This window comes from Phoenix dactylifera, chromosome 2, assembly GCF_009389715.1.
Source record: "Phoenix dactylifera cultivar Barhee BC4 chromosome 2, palm_55x_up_171113_PBpolish2nd_filt_p, whole genome shotgun sequence".
Taxonomy (NCBI): domain Eukaryota; kingdom Viridiplantae; phylum Streptophyta; class Magnoliopsida; order Arecales; family Arecaceae; genus Phoenix; species Phoenix dactylifera.
This window is the reverse complement of record NC_052393.1, coordinates 13,122,253-13,141,862: the sequence shown is the minus strand read 5'-3', so window position 1 is coordinate 13,141,862 and position 19,610 is coordinate 13,122,253. Positions and strand designations below refer to the sequence as shown.

The 19,610-nt window shown below is 38.5% G+C and overlaps 2 protein-coding genes across 7 annotated transcripts; both read right to left on the bottom strand.

The window, feature by feature from the left end:
- Positions 1 to 38: 38 nt before the first annotated feature.
- LOC103700111 (transcription factor RF2a-like) lies at positions 39 to 5,586 on the bottom strand. Its single transcript, XM_008782083.3, has 4 exons — positions 4,360 to 5,586; positions 4,108 to 4,240; positions 3,903 to 3,987; positions 39 to 758 (listed from the first exon to the last, which is right to left on the bottom strand). Exons 1-4 carry the CDS (start codon positions 5,526 to 5,528, stop codon positions 514 to 516), a joined length of 1,632 nt encoding a protein of 543 aa, XP_008780305.1. The 5' UTR covers positions 5,529 to 5,586; the 3' UTR covers positions 39 to 513.
- Positions 5,587 to 9,378: 3,792 nt separating this feature from the next.
- Positions 9,379 to 17,921, bottom strand: LOC103699751 (ribosome production factor 2 homolog). Of its 6 annotated transcripts, XM_017840895.3 has the most exons (9): positions 17,769 to 17,921; positions 16,904 to 16,951; positions 12,226 to 12,384; positions 12,050 to 12,124; positions 11,726 to 11,929; positions 10,642 to 10,887; positions 10,311 to 10,553; positions 9,951 to 10,016; positions 9,444 to 9,850 (listed from the first exon to the last, which is right to left on the bottom strand). In XM_017840895.3, the coding sequence occupies exons 4-9, from the start codon at positions 12,116 to 12,118 to the stop codon at positions 9,731 to 9,733; spliced, it is 948 nt and encodes a 315-aa protein (XP_017696384.1). In that variant the 5' UTR covers positions 12,119 to 12,124; positions 12,226 to 12,384; positions 16,904 to 16,951; positions 17,769 to 17,921; the 3' UTR covers positions 9,444 to 9,730. The 6 variants fall into 6 exon arrangements, with proteins under 6 accessions (XP_026657754.1, XP_017696384.1, XP_026657755.1 ...); XM_026801953.2 differs by lacking the exon at positions 16,904 to 16,951 and having other exon boundaries at positions 9,379 to 9,850; XM_026801954.2 differs by lacking the exon at positions 16,904 to 16,951 and having other exon boundaries at positions 12,050 to 12,154.
- Positions 17,922 to 19,610: the final 1,689 nt, after the last annotated feature.

Below are 19,610 nucleotides of genomic sequence, written 5' to 3'. Positions count from 1 at the left end.
CCATGGAAGGCATGCAGGAGCTGTTTTAAGTTACATGTTACAGTGTTTCTTAGGGACAGGCCAAATTCAGGGAAATTCTTACACCTGAACAACAAGCTAAAACTTAGCTATTTCCTGTAACAGCTTGAAGCAGAGATTTCAGTTATGCAGGCTAAGCACCTCAAGAGAAATAAAACAAGTCTGCAAAGAATACTGCAGATTTGTTGAAAGATAAACAGTTATATAACTAAAATAATTTCATCCAGAAGAACATCTTTTTTTCTAAGTCCTCTCTTCCATGACATATAAAGCAAATGTTGTAATTACAAAAGATATAAAAAAAATCAATACCCCATATCCATATTAAAATCCAACAAACAGAAAAAAGGCATGTCTGAAGAAAAAAAAATATAAACGGGATAATCTGCATATGACCTCCTCCCAAGAAATCAGATTAACAAATGATCAAATTTCACTTCATTTACCTAAAATGGTGGAATAAATGCTTGGATGATACTTTCATTAAGTTCTGCCTTATAATGCCTTCAAGTTGTCTGATTCATGATTCTTGCCAGCACTGCTGTTCTGCTTCTGCTGCAGCTGCAATTGGTAGAGAGGGAGCTGTGCAGGTTGCTGCTGCTGCTGCTGCCCCCGCAGCTGAAACATGTGACGGTTGATTGAAAGTTGCTGATTCAAGTTGTTCGATGCACAACCATCAACCAGCTCTCCAGTAGCAAGTTTCAGTCGCCGAACTTCCGCAGTCAGTGCCTCGTTCAAAGCTACATGATATATTACCAAACAGTTTAGTTGTGGTATTCAAATGGAGGACTCTTATAGCGAAGCATCTATATGGTAGGGAGGGGGTAGGGTGGTACTGAAAATAATCTTGCAGATGTTCGATTACAAACATAGCTATTGAGTACATGTTGTGCCTCAAAACATGACATTATTCTATTCTGTATGTGTCTATATGTATTATCCTATTAAGTGTATGTATGCATGTAATAATCTTATGTCTGACAAATTTTAAGGTTTAGTTGTGCCCTATGTAGTCGACATGGACATGGTGTCATTATGTCTTGGGGTTGACATTCATGCAGGTAACTAAAATAAAGGCAGTGGCACTGGTAAACCAGGAAGCATGACATGACCTAAGCAAGCAGACATAGCATGTAACCAACAAGCTTTTGGTTCTGAGATTTGAGAGAAATGCAGATAGAAATAGCTGAATCAAAAGACAGAATTTTGGTTAAATTACTGAGAATCAGGGAAAAAAAGGACTTTTCTAGCTTGCTTAATTCCAAAAATGCTGCAGCTACTACAAATGTTTTTCAGCATTGGTCAAGAAAAGGTGAACAGATTATAGACAGCATGAGAAGCTGCTGGGACTGGAAGAAGTTCTCTCCTGACAGTCAGTGCACATATGGCTTAATCCAATTCAACTTTTATCCAGAAGAGGTTAAAATGGATCGGTGAAAGAAATTAGTGAACACAGCCCTAAGAATAAAAGTAGGACAAGCAGAAAATTCAGTTTGCACACGCAGCACTGAGCCTGTGACAAAATGCAAAGTAAATATTCAAGTTGGTAATCCACACTCTTCATCATGTTCTCCATATCCTAAGACATGTGGACCAACTGAATACTTTCCAACCTTGACTCATGTTCCTGTTAATTTTTTGACCACAGGACGCATCAGTAACAGCTAACAAATGTTTGGAGACTTCATATTTAGGTATTTTGAACATTGTGGTGCGTACTATGGATAATTAGTTTATATGTTTCTCCATGCATTTTAGCACCAGGGTATAACTAATGCAGTCATGCTCTGAGAACATCAAAACCACCATCAAGCAATAACAAGATACATTACTCATCTTTCTACTAATGCTTCCATAACTGCTATTCCTCACCATTGATATGACGAAGCAAACTAAGAAAAATTCGAGCAAAAACCTTAAAGAGCAATTTTCAGAAGGTCAACTATCATCAAGTCATAAAAGATGGAATAAGAAGGCTTCCTTTGGAAATCCCAGGAGAAAGAAATATAAGCAGGGCAAATAACTATATGAAGAACATATATATGCTGTATTATAGGAGAATAAAGCTTGCCCCTAGGCCAGGACCTATCTACATGCAAATGACTACAAGTCATGAGCTACGAGGAGGAAACAGAGACCTGAAAACAGGAAATGAGACCGAGTTAGTGAAATGGGAGAAGATACGATGAAGCACGCTGTAACTTTTGTCACATTGCAGCACAAAACAAACTAAGGGGGGTGATTAGAGGTGACAGATGACCCTTCCCCATAGGCCAAATGCAATTGGTAACACTACACATCAAGTATCAAGAATGGAAGTTCTATGAACCTATTAGGGAAGTTGTGCAGAATGTAGACCTTTGTACGATCAGTATAAAGGCCAGCATTATTATGTGGACAGAGCGCCTACTCAATTCTCCTTTTGTCCCTTACTACGAGTGAGGATTTGATGCGACAATGCACCTGTCACCAACGCATATCCTCTCGGATTACTACGAGTGCAGACTTGATGTGAAGCAGTGTCCATCACGAAAACTCAAGGATCAGTTTGCATTTGAACAAGATGTAAATAGAAATGAAGCATTTTCTCAAAAAACAAATTCGTTGGAGCTGAATGATTTTGGTTTGGATGATATGACGTGACTGGGAGAGGACAGCTTAATAAAGCCAAAACGTCGGACTGCTGAATGCAAGAAGATAAATACCATGGTTGGTTCTAGCTAGTTCTCACAAGGAATCAAAAGTTGAATGCCTATTGCTTTGAGTGGTGGTACAAAATTTAGCTGATATTTGATATCAGGTGAAGATTATATTATCTAAAGGGCCATAAGAACGAAATATAAGATTAGTAGACTCATACGTTGATTGACACCATTTTTCAAAGTAATCACCCTCTAGGAGCAATTGAACCATGTTGGGTCACATACAGTGCCTAAAATTTCAGTTGTTAAAATCATAAAATCAACTAAAGTAGGATTTATTTTTCCTTTTCTACCAAAAAACCAAACTAGGTTTTTTTAAACTACATTCTAAACCATACGTTGAACAATGTTATGATGCCTATTCCGTGAGTGCAAACATCCATTTTTCCTACTTTTTTGAGTAAACATCCACAAAGTTAATCATTATCTCTATTCACTCTAATTTCTGACCCTTCTAATGCAGCCAGCAAATACTACGATTAGCTGGATTAGGCCAAGCTTTGGCTCATAAGTGAAGAGTTCGACAAGCAAATAATTTTGCCAGAATTTTCCATGAATTTTTGTCATTGGAGGTAGTATCAATTTTTCATTGGGTTTTTATATTTGTAGTTGAGGGTGATCTTTGATGCAATGGTCATGTTGCTCCATTTTGACCTCAAGGTCACGGGATTGAAATATGGAAATAACTTCTCCATATGCAGGAATAGGAGACCCTTCCTAGACCCTGCAATGGCAAGAACCTCATACACTAGGCCGCTCTTTTTTTCTATATCTGTAGTTGAATAATTCTAGTATGTTTCATTATTACTAAGTTCTATTTATAGTATGATTTCATATTGAATTTAATGCCCAAATTGGGGGTCGAGTCCTATATATGCTGCTAGTGCATTGTATATAGGGGGTGGGCGAGTTTTACATATTAATAAAACTTCGGAGCGAACTTCCTCCATCCAATTTCCCTTCGTTTTTTGTGGTAAACTCTGAGCACTAATATCAGCGATCGAACCACCCTTCACTCTGTACTCTGCATTACCTTCCCACTCCCAATCCTAATTTACTAAGGTCCTTCACATGTCCATTCATCATTGCGACTTAAGAATTAAGACTTCAACATTTTTTTTTTATCAACTAGTGTGGTATCAATACCAAACATCTCTGGTGAGAGTCAGAGAGTATTATTACCATCTCTTAATTGTGCCTGTTGCTCCATGGCTTGAAGCCGAAACTTCAACTCATTGTTCTGACTTGTAAGTCCAGCAGAGTCATTCTGGAAGCAGATTAGAAGAAAGTTAAAGAATGCATCATATATCTCATATATTCGATCTGGGGTTGCCACTATTTTGGTTTTACCAGTAGTTACCAATAAAAAAAGATTCAGATAATTGACCTGTAACAAAGTCAGCTGTGCGGATAACGTGGTTGCCTCAGTTTTCAAGATCTGCACCTTGTGCTCCAATTCTGCGATATACTTGAACTTGCGTTCCTTGGAACGCGCCGCTGACTGCCGGTTTGCCAGAATCCTGACATCAAGAGAACAAAAAGCAAGCAGGAAGTTTTATCTCCATCCACGATCACTATCTCACTTCACTTCTCGCTTGCAAATAGAAAATCTACAGAAAGAATTAACGTATCAAAGCACCTCTTGACGCGCTTCGGATCCATCAATGCCATCTCAGCAAGCTTTTCATTCGCCGCGATCTTCTTCATCTCAGCTGGACTAAACTCCCCATTTCCAAACTCCAAGCTAAACACGTTCGATGCCCCATCTTTTAAGTTGCCGGTTTGAGCCGTCAGGAATCCCGGGGAAGGTGGCAGCTTCGGCGAGTCCTCCCCAAAGTTCAACCTGCCGATGGAACCATCCATCGAAAGTCTCATGCAATGCCGATTGCTGGTTCCAATGTGGCCGGGGTCGCCCGCCGCACTGTGCTTGGTCCCTTCCGTCGTCTCCACCAACGGGCTATGATGTGGCGGGAATTTGACTCCGCGACCACCACCTTCATTCACACTGCTCTCAGCTTCGTTCTCACTGCTATCGCCATTCGTCTTGGTTCCACTAGCCCTGCTATTCAAATCCTCGCGCTTGTCCTCGGAAGAATCCAGTGTATCCAAGCTATCCAAATCCAAATAAGCGTTGAACAAATCGTCGCCTGAATCTCCTTCTAGTTTCTTGTCACCGGCTCCCTTGGCATTCGTGCACCAATCCCAATCGTGCTCCAGCTTCACTAGCTGCGGCGCCGCCGCCGACGCCGGTGGCAGCAGAGGAGAGGTCGCCAGTGAGGATGAAGACTGGAAGAACGCGAAGGGGATCTCGCTCTGCGAGTGGCGGCGGGCCTTGGGGGGAGGGAGGCCATCCCCGGCAGCTACCGCCCGGGCAGCGCGGCCGGCCTTCGGGGGGAGCGGTGGGGAGCGGGAGCTGGCATCGTGGTCCTCCATGGAGACGTCGGCGGACACCAAGTCGGAGTGCGAGGCTGTCGGCGTGGAGTCCCGGCACGGCGGATGGCTCAGCGGAGACAGGGAGTCGAGAGAGAAGAAGGCCGGCTGAGAGAGAGACCGCGAGTGGTGGAAAGGGCCGCCGGCGGCGAGGGACGGCGGCGAGCGAGCGGCGGAGGGCGGGAAAGGGGAGAAGTGGGAGGCCCGGGGAATGCCGGGCCGGCGGCCGGGCTCCGTGCTGAGAGGCGGGCCCAAGTGGCGGTAGGGCCCACCGATTTGCGGGCCGTCGGGAACATTCCGCTGTGAATTGGAAATAGATAGCGAAGGATTTCTCCAGAACTGCCGCCGCGTTAGATCGTTTCTACCAGCATCTTCCATTTCTCCTCCTCTTCTATTCTCTCCTCCTTCACGTATCCAAGTTTCAGCCAAAAGTCTATAATAGCCAAAGGTGGAAGTAACATGAGCCTTGGTGGATGCACGGTAGAAATATTACATAGAAGAAGATAACAAAATTTAAGCAAGAAGGGAGCGATGGGTACCTGCTACTGCTAAAGTTACAGCATTGACGACCAACTGCAACTCGTAGAATGGCCTCGCGCTTGGTTGGTCTTGCAGTAGGTTGCTTTGCCTCTCAGTCGGAGAAGAGCTTTAGATAGACCGCGTGGGGCCCAAAATAAAGATGGCGTGAGCTTCGCGATTTGATGCAAATGGAGAAGAAAGGAAGCCCGTGATTGGATCTCCAAAGGAGGAAAGGAGCCCGTAATGACTTCCCTTCTTAGCTCCAGAGATGCAAGCATATTTTAACGTCGTATCTTTAGTTACCAAAAAGAAAATATCGTATCTTTTGGATTTTAGGGGGGTGAATCTCTCGAAGATGCAGCGATAGTGATACGGTAGCTTGGTGAGTGGTGGATTTCACATTAGATCGATGTGGGGTTTGGCATCAAGTAAAGATAGGTAATTATATACTTAATATCTTGTAGGGTGGTGGGTTTGATATCCTTCGGCTTTATTATTACAGAACATGGGCGCCTCGAATCGGTTCCCTCGGAGTCACCGATGCCATGCCGCTGACCTCGACGCGAAGGAAGCATGCATGTTCTGGGGACACGTGGCGGGCGGCGAGAGGAGCCGTCCTCGTGAATCTTCGTGCGAGAATATGGAGAGGGTGGGCCCCGGGGATGGCTTTATCTTTACCGAGGCTTGCGAATGTGCTGTAGAGATGGGAGGGAGAGGAATGGCATCCATGCATCAGGAGGTCCGTATGATTCGGATAAGAAAACTACGGATAAGGCAAGTTGATGCATGAGAATAAAAATAAGGGGGGCCACCTTAATTGCTGTTGCTAATGTGAGTTATGAGGCGGATTTAGATTGGCCCTACTAACTAAATATGTTGGATTATGATATCATACTTTTGAGTTCTCACATCTTTGATGATGGTGGAAACAAAATGAGCATGATCCTACGTGGATTGCCATTGAGAGGAGAAGGTATGAAAAATTTGTAAGCAGGGTTGTATATAGAGATTAAAAAGCTTTCACAGATGGAAGTTCATTATAAGTATCCGATCGCAATAAAATGCGTATATCTGTTTGATTATTGACCTTTGTATAAATGAATGCTCTAGATTATTCATTGATTATCTAATGGTTTTAGACATTTAGTTACTTTTAGATGAGGCATAGTTTAATCGGTCGGTCTATATGAAATCGAAAAAAGTTGGGAGTACATAGCTTGGTTCTGTGCTTCATGTGCAGTTATTTCGCCACTCAATATGCCAAAATTGTTTGTGACGCTTGGGCTGCACATCTAGTTTAGGCTAAAATCGGCCTTGTCCTACCCTAACCTCATTTTGGCCGGATTAATTTCTTCTTGTACTACCAGTCTACCAAAAAAAATTAGTATGGTTTAATGACACAAGAAATAAAATATCCAGACAATCAATCTGGGTTGGACTTGGACTGTAGATCTAGCTTGAGCTTACGCTGGATAATTACGCGATCTTGTTTGCATGTTTTAGTTGCAAACTTGGTTGGACATCTTCCATGGATTTCAACTCTAGCGTACAGTCAGATCCACAACGTATTTCTCTATGGAACCAAGACTGTTTCCAAGGGAATGGTTGGAATTGGTTTGTTACATAAACTCGAGAATCGTGCATGGGCCCAAACAAGATATAGGATAGGATTTTGGGAAGGAGAGACATTACCTGCACACTGATATAGTATTTGTATTTTATGATTGATGTTGGAATTTATTAATAATTATGGATTGAGTAAAAGGTACGATTCTCTTCTCCACCTCTTAACTCATGAGCCGCAAGCCCAGTCTAATCATAGCCATTGTGGCAATCACATAGAGTAATCATTGTAGAAATAGCCCTCTCCAATTTATGTACGAAAATGGAGAGGATCCCGACCCAGCCCTTCTCAGTTTCTCCAAAGGACATCGATCGCCGGGGTAATTCTGTGTGTTCCCTTTGAATTTTTAACAGTTTGATCTTTTCGGTCACCTCTCACGGGATTTATTTGTTATTGATCATTGTTTACAAATTTTTCTGGAACTTCACTGATTAAGTTTATTGGTAAAGTTCAAATTAGGGCTTGTGGAAGGAATTTTTGTTGATGAATAGTGGGCATCATCGCCGGCCAAAGTTGAGCTGAATCCATATGGTTTTTGAGTATCACCAAAGCCTATATAAAATTCTAACAGGATCGGATGAGATTTGAAAATTTGAAAATTTAGACGGGGCTACGCCGATGTATAAAATTTATCATAAAAGCCATATAAAAATAGATGGAAGAACAAATTTTCCATTTTCCTAGTCATACATAGTATCTACAAAAATTTTAGTTTAAATAGATGAAGTCTCTATATATTGCTTTACAAACTATGAACTTACAAAAACATCCGTTATATTATTGTGCTAAGTTCAGTGAAATGACAACATGCACTTCACAAATTCTCATACAATTATTAATATTAGTTAATACTTTAATACAATCTCATATAATTAAAATTATAATAATATAATTATTATATTGAAAAACTCATACTAGAATTATAGTTTAGGTATTTATTAGATTCAATGTTTGAAGTCTATCGCAATCTACATGGAATCCATCATTTTTAGCAAAGGTGCAACTTTTCATATAAATATCTAATTTAATTATATTGAATTTTTTTTTCTAAGACCTACAAATGATATTTCGTGGCCTCTTACAAAAGATAAAAATCCATTGAAAGCCATAACTCTAATTTAGCGACAATTTTCTTGTAACCTTTGAAAATGCATAACTTTTCACAGAATGATGGAATTTTGATAATCTTGAAATTATTCAATCGAATTTTTCAAGAACTAAAATTCATAATTCACATCCTTGGAAAAATTCTGAAAATTTTTAAGTCAAAAAATGATTGAAAACTATAATTATATTTTTTTAACATTCTTTTCAGTTTTGAAATTTTAATGATGGTAAGAGTCCTTCAGAATGATGCCTTATATCTAGCATAGGTATATTTTAAATAATTAAGACACTGAGGAAGAGAATTGCTCAGCTAGAAGTGAAAGCACATCTTTTAGAAGTGTAATCCAACGGTTAATGCTGCTTCTTGCAAGATCATGGCCACAAATGCCTCCCCCCGCACCTCACATGCCAAATACTATTGAATGTACACAGACCGAATCCGTTCCTTGGACATGGGGAGATAATGCCTGGTTCGATCAAAAGCAGGATTTATAAATTCTCCACCAAAATGACTAAAATGGCATTTTTAAGTTAAAATGAAGAGGTAGCATTTCTCAAAAAATATCCATGACTACTGTACCTGATTCATTGATAACACTAAAGAAGACGCACCCAATCTTTGAATTGTGGATCCATGCAAACCTCTACTCACGCCTTTCACGGCAATCTTCAAACCAGACTCACATCTTGCAGAAGACATCTATGAACATGATCACCTCCCATCCAAGGCCCAAGCAGGCCCTAAAAATCCCTGGAATAACATATATCAGAGAAAAAGTAACACCATATCTTAGAAGGAAGAAAACCAATTCTGCACATTGTAAACTTGTAATGTATGGATGAGGTGAAAAGGTCCTTGGAAAAACCTGCAGTCATGCATGTAATCCATTTGAAACATCCATCTGTCAGCATACTCTGCATTGAAAGCAAAATTACATACAAAAGCACTCCAGCCGCTAGATATCCTAGATTCAAACGGAATAAAATACGAACAATCCTGATTATATAAAATATTTGACATCAAAAAATTTGCCCATGGATCATGAACTGCAACTTTCATATTAATTCCATCCAGCATATGCTTTCTTGAAATACCTACAGGCATCCAATTCCGATGCTAATGTCAAAATCAATTCAGCAATAACTAAAAGTCAAAATTTCCATTGCCTCATCTTCCAGAAATTCCGATTGCTTTCGCTTTGATAACTTGGAAGGTCATGCATAATCAGGGGTAATGTTTATCTGGAATTCAGCGCCAATGCACAATTTCTTCGCATATATTGCAGTGTCTCACAAGGCCAGTAGTGTGAGAGGGAGCCACCTCTGAGGATTATTGAGGGTCCATCTTTCTTTTCTTTGATTGATCCTCTCCATTAACCTTGTTTTTCTTGGCTTCACGCCGCTCCCTCTTCAGTCCCCTTATGTCATTAGATAAAGGCATATTTCCAACCTAAACAAAAGACAGCATTCATGAAAGGAATACAAAGTGTTGATAATGATACTGGATATCGTTGAACTAATTATCGAACATGGGAAACTTGAATTTGAACCTGTTGATCCGGAATGTAGATTTTCCCTATCTTTCCTTGCACAATGTCGCTGCTCACATTTTTGATCTGCAGGAAAATCAAAGCATCAACCTTGAGGAATAAAAGTACTATGAAATCAGGTTAAAACTGCAAATAATGCAGCCTGTTTCAGAATAGCGGTAGCCCACCAATTGGTGTAGGATTTTGCAGAGAAAATTGGCAAAATATGCAAATGTGGCAGTCAATTTCTTGCAATCCCATGAAACAACCATTAGATCTTAGCCACAAAGTGCAAAGTTGGAAAACACACATCATGGGTTGCCCTGAGTCCAGTATATCCCATATAAAAAGAAATTAGGATTGAGGAACCATTTTTATTACCTTCTTCTTAGGCTGATCGGAAGCAGTTTTCATTGCTTCTTTCTTTAAGCTGTCATTGGGAAGACTGTGACGCCGAACTACCAAGTCCATGGATGGCCCAACTTCTACCAACTCCATTCTAGGAAGAGATGTGCCTGACCTTTTTAGGCGGAGAGCACAATGCATAAAGAGGATTGTAGTCGACGAGGTGGCTGTGCATACAAATACGCGGTCTATACCACCAAGGTTCAAATTTTCCACAACCTGCATGAGCCAAAGCCATGAATTTCTATAATTTGTTCCACAGAACCAAGTGATTGTGATAATGTAGACATGATATTGAAAGACCAACCTCTCCTCCAAAAAGATCAAGCAATACTTCCTTCAGGTGTTTTAACTCTTCAACACTCTCAAAGCCTTCTCCTATAAAAGCAAAGAAAGGTTTTGACCCAATACGTGGTGTTATTTTCTTGTCATACTCGAAGGACTCAATGGGTCTGAAGTTCTCCACTCCTACTTCAACAAGATCATAAACGTGATGATCATACATCCGCCCAAGAACTAGATTATTGGGTCTTTTCTTTGAATGAGAACCAAACTGCAAAGCAAATTACAGTAGTTATCTTTAGGAACAGGGAAGAATAATATGAAGAAATTAAGATAATGTATTTGAAATAGTTATTTTCATGCAATCATAAGGTCAGATAGTTCCCAATTAGCTACTAGGGGCATTCAAAAATTTGCATTCGATTTGCAACAATTTCTCTAGGCCAGATATTAATTAGGACTATTCCTTTGGATAATGAACTTCTTTTTGCGTGTGATTGTGCACATGCATGTATGCATAAGAGAGGGGTGGGTGGCCAATGTGGAAGCCAGAAGAAGAACATTCTTAACATTTTGAGTGCCGCTGTGCCTTAGTTGCTGAGATTTCAAAATTGACATACCTATTAAATTAAAAGAGTGACACGGGCTTACACAAAAGGATGACATCACCATATAGAAAATTGATGAAATGATGCCTGACAGAATGGGAAAATACAGTACAGTAGCCACAGGGAGAAAGTTCTAGAAAAAATTATTAACTAACAGTTGCTAATAGCATGTATCAAGGACCTTGAAATGCCACCAAAGGCCATTAACAGGTATTTTGCTCTTTCTAGCGAACTTGTGAATCTTATGATATTATAACTGAAGGAAGCAGGATAATGGATATGGAACAATCAGATGCATTTCAGTAATACTCACAAGACATGCTAGGCAATCTTGAGATCTGAGTTTTAAATGTTGAATTATGTTGCACAACAGTTGTTGACAACCAGAATTACATGAGAACAGTGATATAAAAACCAAATGGAATACAGGAATTGGAGGATAAAAGGACAGCATTTGTAGATGAAAAGATCTTTTAAAATGGTCTTTTGTACTTAGCTTACCACAAAGAGACTGCAGTCAGTTTTGAGAGAGAAAAATTCCAAAGATGTTTCGCCACCACTTTCAAAAGGTCTGATGTTTTCATTTTTCTTGGTGTAGTTTACAGCACTATCTCGTTTTAAATGATAAATCTGAGTTAACACAGAGTTCAGTAAGTTGCTGGTCTTGGTACCATGAAGAATGAGTGTTTTCTTGCCATTCTCAACCTGCAGAAATGCACAAAATGACCATCAACAATCAGATTCCCCTTAAAAATGCACCCATGGGACCGTACAGATATACCAAAGAAGACCATGCAAAGATGAAAACATTCAAGAAGAACTTACGAGTTTAGGGGCGCGCTTTTCAAGTGCCCGTTGAGCACGATGTGTTCTTGGAGTTTTTATTTTCAACATTATCAGCTGAAACCAAGAGGACACCAATTTAACTGCCTGAGAAGCATGTAACAAACTTGAAAAAGAAAGAAGACAAAAAAGATCAACAGAAATAAATAGTAGACTACCTGTTTCAAAGAACCTCAAGCAAACGAGCAGTGAATGCCAACAACTTGTGTGAAGGCAAAGAGCTTTTTCTTTTCCAGAAGTGCAATCAAGAAAACTTCTTCCCCAGCTTGCCTCCCAGTTCTTATAACAGCCGTGTGTGAGCTTCCAACCTGGAATTACTGACATAAGAAGGAACAACCGAATTTTAATCCTAATTGAGCATATCCAACATAACATATGCTGAAGAAGAGAGCAGAAGGAAAAACGAGCATGATTAAACATAGCATCCATGATAGCATTTTAATTCAGCTTTTCTTTAAAACTGTATACAAGTATCACATGACATGAACAGAATTATTAGTACAAGCTAGCACACCTAATCCATTGTTAATTTGCTTAGAGCTTGTTGCACCTAGAGGATTGCATCGACATTCAATTTTCCCTTTAGAATTAGAAACAACTTTTAGACAAGAGTAGATAAAATTATGAGGAGAATGAATACTGCACATAAGATGAGTAGCGCAGGGTGGTCAAGGAAGACAAGTCCCATTACATGTGAGTTTCCCACAGCATGACTCTATACGGGTGTCCACATGACTAAACATAAATACCAGTGGGATAGACCCTGAGCCGTACAAACAAGTCCGAAGGTCCCCTCCTGCCAGTCACCCACGCTTTGACATTTTCTTGAGTCGAATATACAATGAACACAACCCAGATATCTTAATCATGTAACAAACTTTTCTTGACATATCCAGTTTCAATTTTGTTGTAAATGATTTTTGTCGATGTCCCCATTTTTCTATTCCTCTAAATTTCAAGAGAAGCCTCAGACTTTTAATGTGAACATAATCCATTTGTCGAACTTGTCCACAAGTGCGGATAAGAAACATATGCATAAGGAACCAAATACTAGAAATTTTAAAGTGGAAAGACATTGCTCCCTAATGAGTTAAATACTAATTTTTTCCTTAAAAAACAAGTAAAACACTGATGCGCTTAAAATTCCTCTTGCATTCCCAAACTCCTCTCCATCAACAAATTTCATCTTTAAATAACTGCCTATTTGGCGTTCTAACCCCAACGTGAAGCCTTAATCCATTTGAGATAACTGCCTATTTCACAACATAGAAAAGCCTCCAACAGTACATCCAATTCAACCAAACAAGAATGTTGCACAATGACATGGCTGAGAAACTTGAGAAGCCACAATGAGAACCAGAAATACACCTAAAGATTCTCAAAATTTAAGCCACAAACACACAACTATGCAATCTATCAATTCAACAACAGCAGACATCAACTAGTAAAAACAATAAGGGAACAATTAATAGAGCAAGTACCAACTGGCCATGATAAGCAGCAACACAAACAGCAAACAAGTAGCACAAACATTACTAAAAGTAAATGTTCATATACAAGAAGAGATGCTAGCAAGACCACAAGGAATGGTCAGGGAAGCAGGAGGGGGCATAATCAGATTTTAGAAAAGGAAGAAAGGAAGAGAGAAAGAAAATTCATTCAAAATGCACAGGCACTCAAAAGTCCAGCCTCCACAGAGAACATTTAAAATATCTGCCTCCACATCCTATACAATTAATTTCAAGTACCATCTGCTCTGAAATCCCAAACAAGTACTCTTTGAACTTTCCCCCAGTGTAAACCTTATAAAGATAAAGAAGATACATAAAGATCTATTTGCAATCAATTACATGAATCACCTCCTTTCTAGTTGCTGTATAAAAGAAGTTCATATGTAACTTTAAAATCCAAAGTGGAAGGTTAAAAAGAAACAGTTACATATAGGAAATAGACCAAGAGTCTTCGGTGGATAAAACATTTTATGTTTATTCCATCAACCATAGGATCATGATCACCTTCACTGATCTACCTGCAAAAAGCTGCAAATCAAGAAATTGCTGACCCACCTCCCAACCTTTGAGTCAATATAATACAGAACCTATTTAACTAACTCATTCTCCAATCTGGTAACCAGTAAAGAAATTTTATCCATATTGACCCTTTTGCATGAGATAAATTTCAACCAGTGAAGGACAGCGCATAAACTACCCAACTCATGAAATCATCCTTTATACAGAACCACTAATATCATCCATAACCAGCATTATAAATGTCGGTATTGAAATATTATGAAGCTTAGAGTCATTTATATGTCCCATTGCCTTACGTGAACTCGATCTAATACTAAACAAACAAACAGTCATAAGAATATCAACAGAAAAAAATATACGGACATTGAAGTATCACAAAACTTAAAGTCAATAAAATGTCCCATCACCTTATAATATAAAGAAAACCACACATCAACCTTATCCACCTAACATCAAAGACCACTCAGCCCAAAAAACAACTATGAACTCACAATCAAATCAACCTCCAAGCTCCCTTCCCCTAGTTAATTGAGATCAAACTCAATCCCTAAATAAAATTTCTGGACACCCCTTAAACCTATGAGCAAACTGTATCTGTCAAATTGCCAAAGGGACCCTAGGCAATTGACACTCTTATAGCCTAGCCAATTGCCTAGGTGATTAGGCACAACCCAGGTGACCGAATTGGTACAAATTTATAAAATAATTTACACCTCCATACACTTACATTATTAATCAAAATTTGCATTTCTTACAATAAATTATCCATATTACATGAATCTAGTGTAAATTGCTAACAAATCTCTAACAAATCAGTTTTGCATGGAACAGAAATGCGAATAGGATTCAGGCACATGCCAAAGTATCTAATTTGACAAGATGAGAAAAAAGATACATGTATATGCAGGAATGTAATTTTCATTGATGTATATTTATTATCGAAATGATTAATATACATTTTTAAATATCATACATAAGAAAATATTAAAACATTTTATTTATTGAGTTCTTCCAATGTGCATGTTTCTCATCCAAACTTATCAATTAGTTTAGGTTTTTTTTGCATGTATACCTTCCAAAATATACAAAATTATATGAATACCCTCATAAATTTGTATTTTGCATATATACCCCCATAAAATACTTATTTTGCATGTATACGCTTTTCTTTCTTTCTTTTTTATATATGTACCCATGTCATCTAACATCGTTAAAAAATAAACGATTTAAATTTGAAATGACAAGAAAGTTTCATAAGGATACACATGCAAATAACAATTTTGTGAGGGTATTCATGTAATTATGCACATTTAGGAGGGTATGCAGTTAAAAAAAATAAAAATGATCAAAAATTAGTAAAGATAATTCAATTGTTCTTACTAAAAAATGATGGCAAAAAAAGATTAATATTATCATGTCACATGATCTCATGTTAATATCAACTCTTACAAAATGAATCATATTGCTTTTACGAAATTCTTACCTCAAATGCAAACAACTCGACATTTACGGATCACTAAAAAAATATTTTACTAATCGAAGCATCTATAATTAATTTAAATTTGATATACTTTATTTTTAAAAAAAATAACGAAGAATATATAAATGTCATATATTCAATAATGATAATTATATCAAAATCAAATGAAAAATAGTATTACTAAAATAATCACCTAATATTCTAACTTGACCGAGTCATGATCTTAAAAAATAAAATTGACATTGTGGCTTAATCTTTTTTTGAGTTGTTGATTCAACTGAATCATAAAACACTGAGCAAGTTCCAGCCGAGTTTTGATCTTTTTTTCTAATGAATTTTTTGAATGTATACACTTCTAAATATGAAAAATTGCATGAATACCCTTATAAAGTTGTTATTTGCACGTATACCCATATAACTTTTTTTACATATCTACCCATAAGGGTATTTCAATCATTTTAGTTTTAAGCCGCTTATTTTTTAACGACGTTAGATGGTACGGATATATATATGCAAAAAAAGGACATACATGCAAATAGTAATTTCATAAATCTACATTCTTGGCCAATCTCTAAAAAGAACAAAAGCTTACTTTTGACAGTATCATATTGGATCAAACGCTTTGTTGGCCTCCAACTTTCTAGCAATTTCTAAAAGCGAGAATTACAAAAAAAATGATGAAAGTATTCAAGCATTTGATGCAAATCCATCTCAGATACACACTCTAACACGGTTCTAGGAGCTGGACACAAGGGTCCAAGTAAGATAGTCAAAAATTCATTCCATATGGAACTTAAAAAGTATACATCATCATCATTATCTTGGCTAAAGTGGTAGAGTAAACATTCTTTATTCGACGTTTCTAATATGATAACGGTAGTAATGGTAGAACATTACTTCTATTAATGAATTACAATAAAAAGCATATGAAAACAGATGATAATACAAGAGAAAAGGTGTAGAAAATGAAACAGATAAGCTCTACTTTTATGAAAACATCGAACAAATAGAATCACATTAAATAGCTGCAAGACCTGTGGAAGAATCATTATGCAGCATAATCAGATGAAGATAACCATGAAGACAAACCCATCTGAATGTACATCGCAATTCCTGACTTTAACTGTGGACTAATATATCAAATCATTTTGGAAGACTGCAGAGATGTATCAGCTAGGAAAAGCAAAGCAGATAATGAAAAATTATAACAATTGCAGCACTATGAAATAAAAATTCCCATGCCGACAATAACACAATAGCACAGCAAACAGCTAATAACCTCAAACATAATAAACAACAGCTATAAAAACCAAACTGGAGACCGACCTAGCCAAGGGTCCTGGTCACCGGGTCGCTGACCAACCACTGGGTCAACTGGTTAGGAAAAAAAAATTATATAAAAAAATGCATAATTACGTATAAATTATCTTTAACAATAATTCATATTTCATAAATAAACTAAAGAGGCCGCTCATAAGCTATCTCGAGAGGTTCAAATAACAAATCCATCACATTTTATTATACAAAATGTAAACTACAAAGATATCATCAATGTTGCAAAAAGAACAAAATAATGAATCATAAATGGACGATGGATCTACATTGTAAAATATAAAGTACTCTTAATTGCCACATAAACATGAAATAATCATGAACCATCTATTGTAAAAATGTAACAAAAAAAAACTAAATCACCAATTGAATTAACAAATATTTAATATCTCTATTTAGCTAATAGACCAATCTCAAATTTTCTACGAAGGCATTATAACTAAGGAGTGTTGTCCCCCACAGTTCCACCTGTTCACGAGAAGAGAACATGATTGTTACTCTGTTAAAGATGGATATACCCGAGGGCGGGGTGAAATACCGGGAAGGATGGCGTGGAGAGAGAGACGCCGCCGCCGCCTTCGTTGCCGACCGTTGGAGAGAGACGGAGCTCAGGGTGAGAGCCCAGGGTTTTCGGCGGAGTCGAAAGAGGGATCGGAGGAAGGAGAGGGGGGTTTCGATTAGATGTAGGGATTTCTTTTTTTCTCTTTTTCTTTAGTGTTATTAAATTATTTGTAAAGACGTTTACCCAAAATCCACCGTAAAAAGATTCTTTAAAAAAAAAAAAAAATCCATTCAAGCACGTCAATTGTAACTCGGAAGAAATTCAAATTCGTTAAAACAGGGCGTTTAGAGACTCTACTCGCTTTGAGGTCGAGCGTTCGTCGCCGTTCTCCGTCGTCGGAGCGTCTCGCGGGGCCCTGTTCCACTGCCGTCGCCGCCGAGAGGGGAGATCGGAAGGGAGCCCCTCTGTCTTGCCCTAGGCTGAGGTCTGAGGGAGAGCGGAGGGTTTAGTTTAAAGATTTCCTTTTTCATTTTTTTTATATTTTATTTAAGTTTAGGTTCAGCTGAGTTGGTTGAATCGAGCTTGGGCTCGACAGATTGGACATCTGAGTCATGTGAATGTCGACTACTTGGGCTGGGCTGGGGAACGGTATATAAAAAAGGGCCGGCCCAGGAGCAACCCCTCTCATTGGATTGGGGTAACGAAATGGCAGATCCAAGTAGAGTCAAAACTTTTGATGCACGCCTCTCGTTTTCAGTTGGACGGATCCAGCATTCTCAAGTGTTCATGTGAGGATCCGTGCGGACGTGTGTTTAGTCTCACATCGGTTATTCGCTGGGTAGATCTTGGGTACTTATACAGGATCAAGGAACCCAAATAATAACTTCCGGCTAGCCATTCTGGGTGAGGTCCTGGGTTGTTACAAATGGTATCAGAGCGGACCCAGCCCATAACCTATGTGGACTAGGGGACACAGCAGCACGGATCCATTGGGGCTAACCACGGGCCAATCATGGTGTTTGTGATTAGATTTGAACCCTTAGCCTGACGAGGACGTTAGGGCTTGAACGGGAGGAGTATGTGAGGACCCGTGCAGGCGTGTGTTTAGTCCCACATCGGTTATTCGCTGGGTAGATCTTGGATACTTATATAGGATCAAGGAACCCAAATAATAACTTCCGGTTAGCCATTTTGGGTGAGATCTTGAGTTGTTACAGTTCATGAATGCCCACGTTTATGCAATCAGTGGTGCTGAAACTTATGAAGGGACCATTACTTTTTTTTCATTTTTTTTAAAATATAAAAGCTTTTATTTTTGGTCTTTGTTTCATTCTTTATTCCTCGATATTACTAGATCTATATGTAATTAGTATCTTCTATGGATGGTTGAATGGATGGTAACTATTGCTCCTCCCAAAATGGAAAAAAAGAGAACTCATTTGTGGAATCCTTCTCTATCCATGATTAGAGAAATAAAGGTAAATAAGTTGCTTAGAAACCTTTCTAATTCCTAAACAAAAAATAAAAAATTAACCAGTGCAATGATAGGAAAGAGATAGGGTAACTACAATAAAAAAGAATTGTTTTTTTTTCAGTTTTTGATGCGACGCCTATCTAGATGATTACATTCAATAAAATCAAAAAATAGAATATTTCGAAAGAGAAATATTGGCGTGACTCTTCTGCAACATACTACCTAAGTGCGCCACGATGAAGGATGCAACTCAATCGGCTGCTCTATCTGCCTCATAATGCACGCCAGTAATATTGAACGAACCACTGTTCGAAGCTAGTTTTCAAGTGTCCAACGGTAAAGGATAGTCGCGCCTTAACTAGAGCAGTATAGATGATCAATGAATCACTGCTGCAAAATCATCTTCGAGAGGGATGTGGTTAGCATGCAGGAGTTTTGCATATCGGACTCCGTGCCACCCTCCTCTCAACTCAACACTAGAAACAAAGATATCCATCAATTAGCCCTTTAACTACAAACCCTACTGTTCCTCTGCCTCCATCCAACATAAATTTGACCTTAACAAAGCTAGACAATAGGAGCTAGTATAGAGGCAATTATAGGCACAACCATTGGATGGTGGACACCATAGAGGTGGCTTGATGGTAGAAGTTGAAAAACAAAAAATCCATATAAAAATTTGTTATTCAGAAGATTTGGGCATGTTGAAAACTAGATCTCATTAT

Bases quoted from the DNA above. Each gene is read 5' to 3' on its own strand.
- LOC103700111 (XM_008782083.3), bottom strand. From the start codon at position 5,528: ATGGAAGATGCTGGTAGAAACGATCTAACGCGGCGGCAGTTCTGGAGA. The intron at 4,241-4,359 runs GTGCTTTGATAC...TCTTGATGTCAG, and splicing joins GATCCGAAGCGCGTCAAGAG to GATTCTGGCAAACCGGCAGT. The intron at 3,988-4,107 runs GTCAATTATCTG...ATCTGCTTCCAG, and splicing joins CACAGCTGACTTTGTTACAG to AATGACTCTGCTGGACTTAC.
- LOC103699751 (XM_026801953.2), bottom strand. From the start codon at position 12,118: ATGTTGAAAATAAAAACTCCAAGAACACATCGTGCTCAACGGGCACTT. The intron at 10,888-11,725 runs GTAAGCTAAGTA...TTTGCTTTGCAG, and splicing joins CTGACTGCAGTCTCTTTGTG to TTTGGTTCTCATTCAAAGAA. The intron at 10,554-10,641 runs GTTGGTCTTTCA...TGGCTCATGCAG, and splicing joins TTGATCTTTTTGGAGGAGAG to GTTGTGGAAAATTTGAACCT.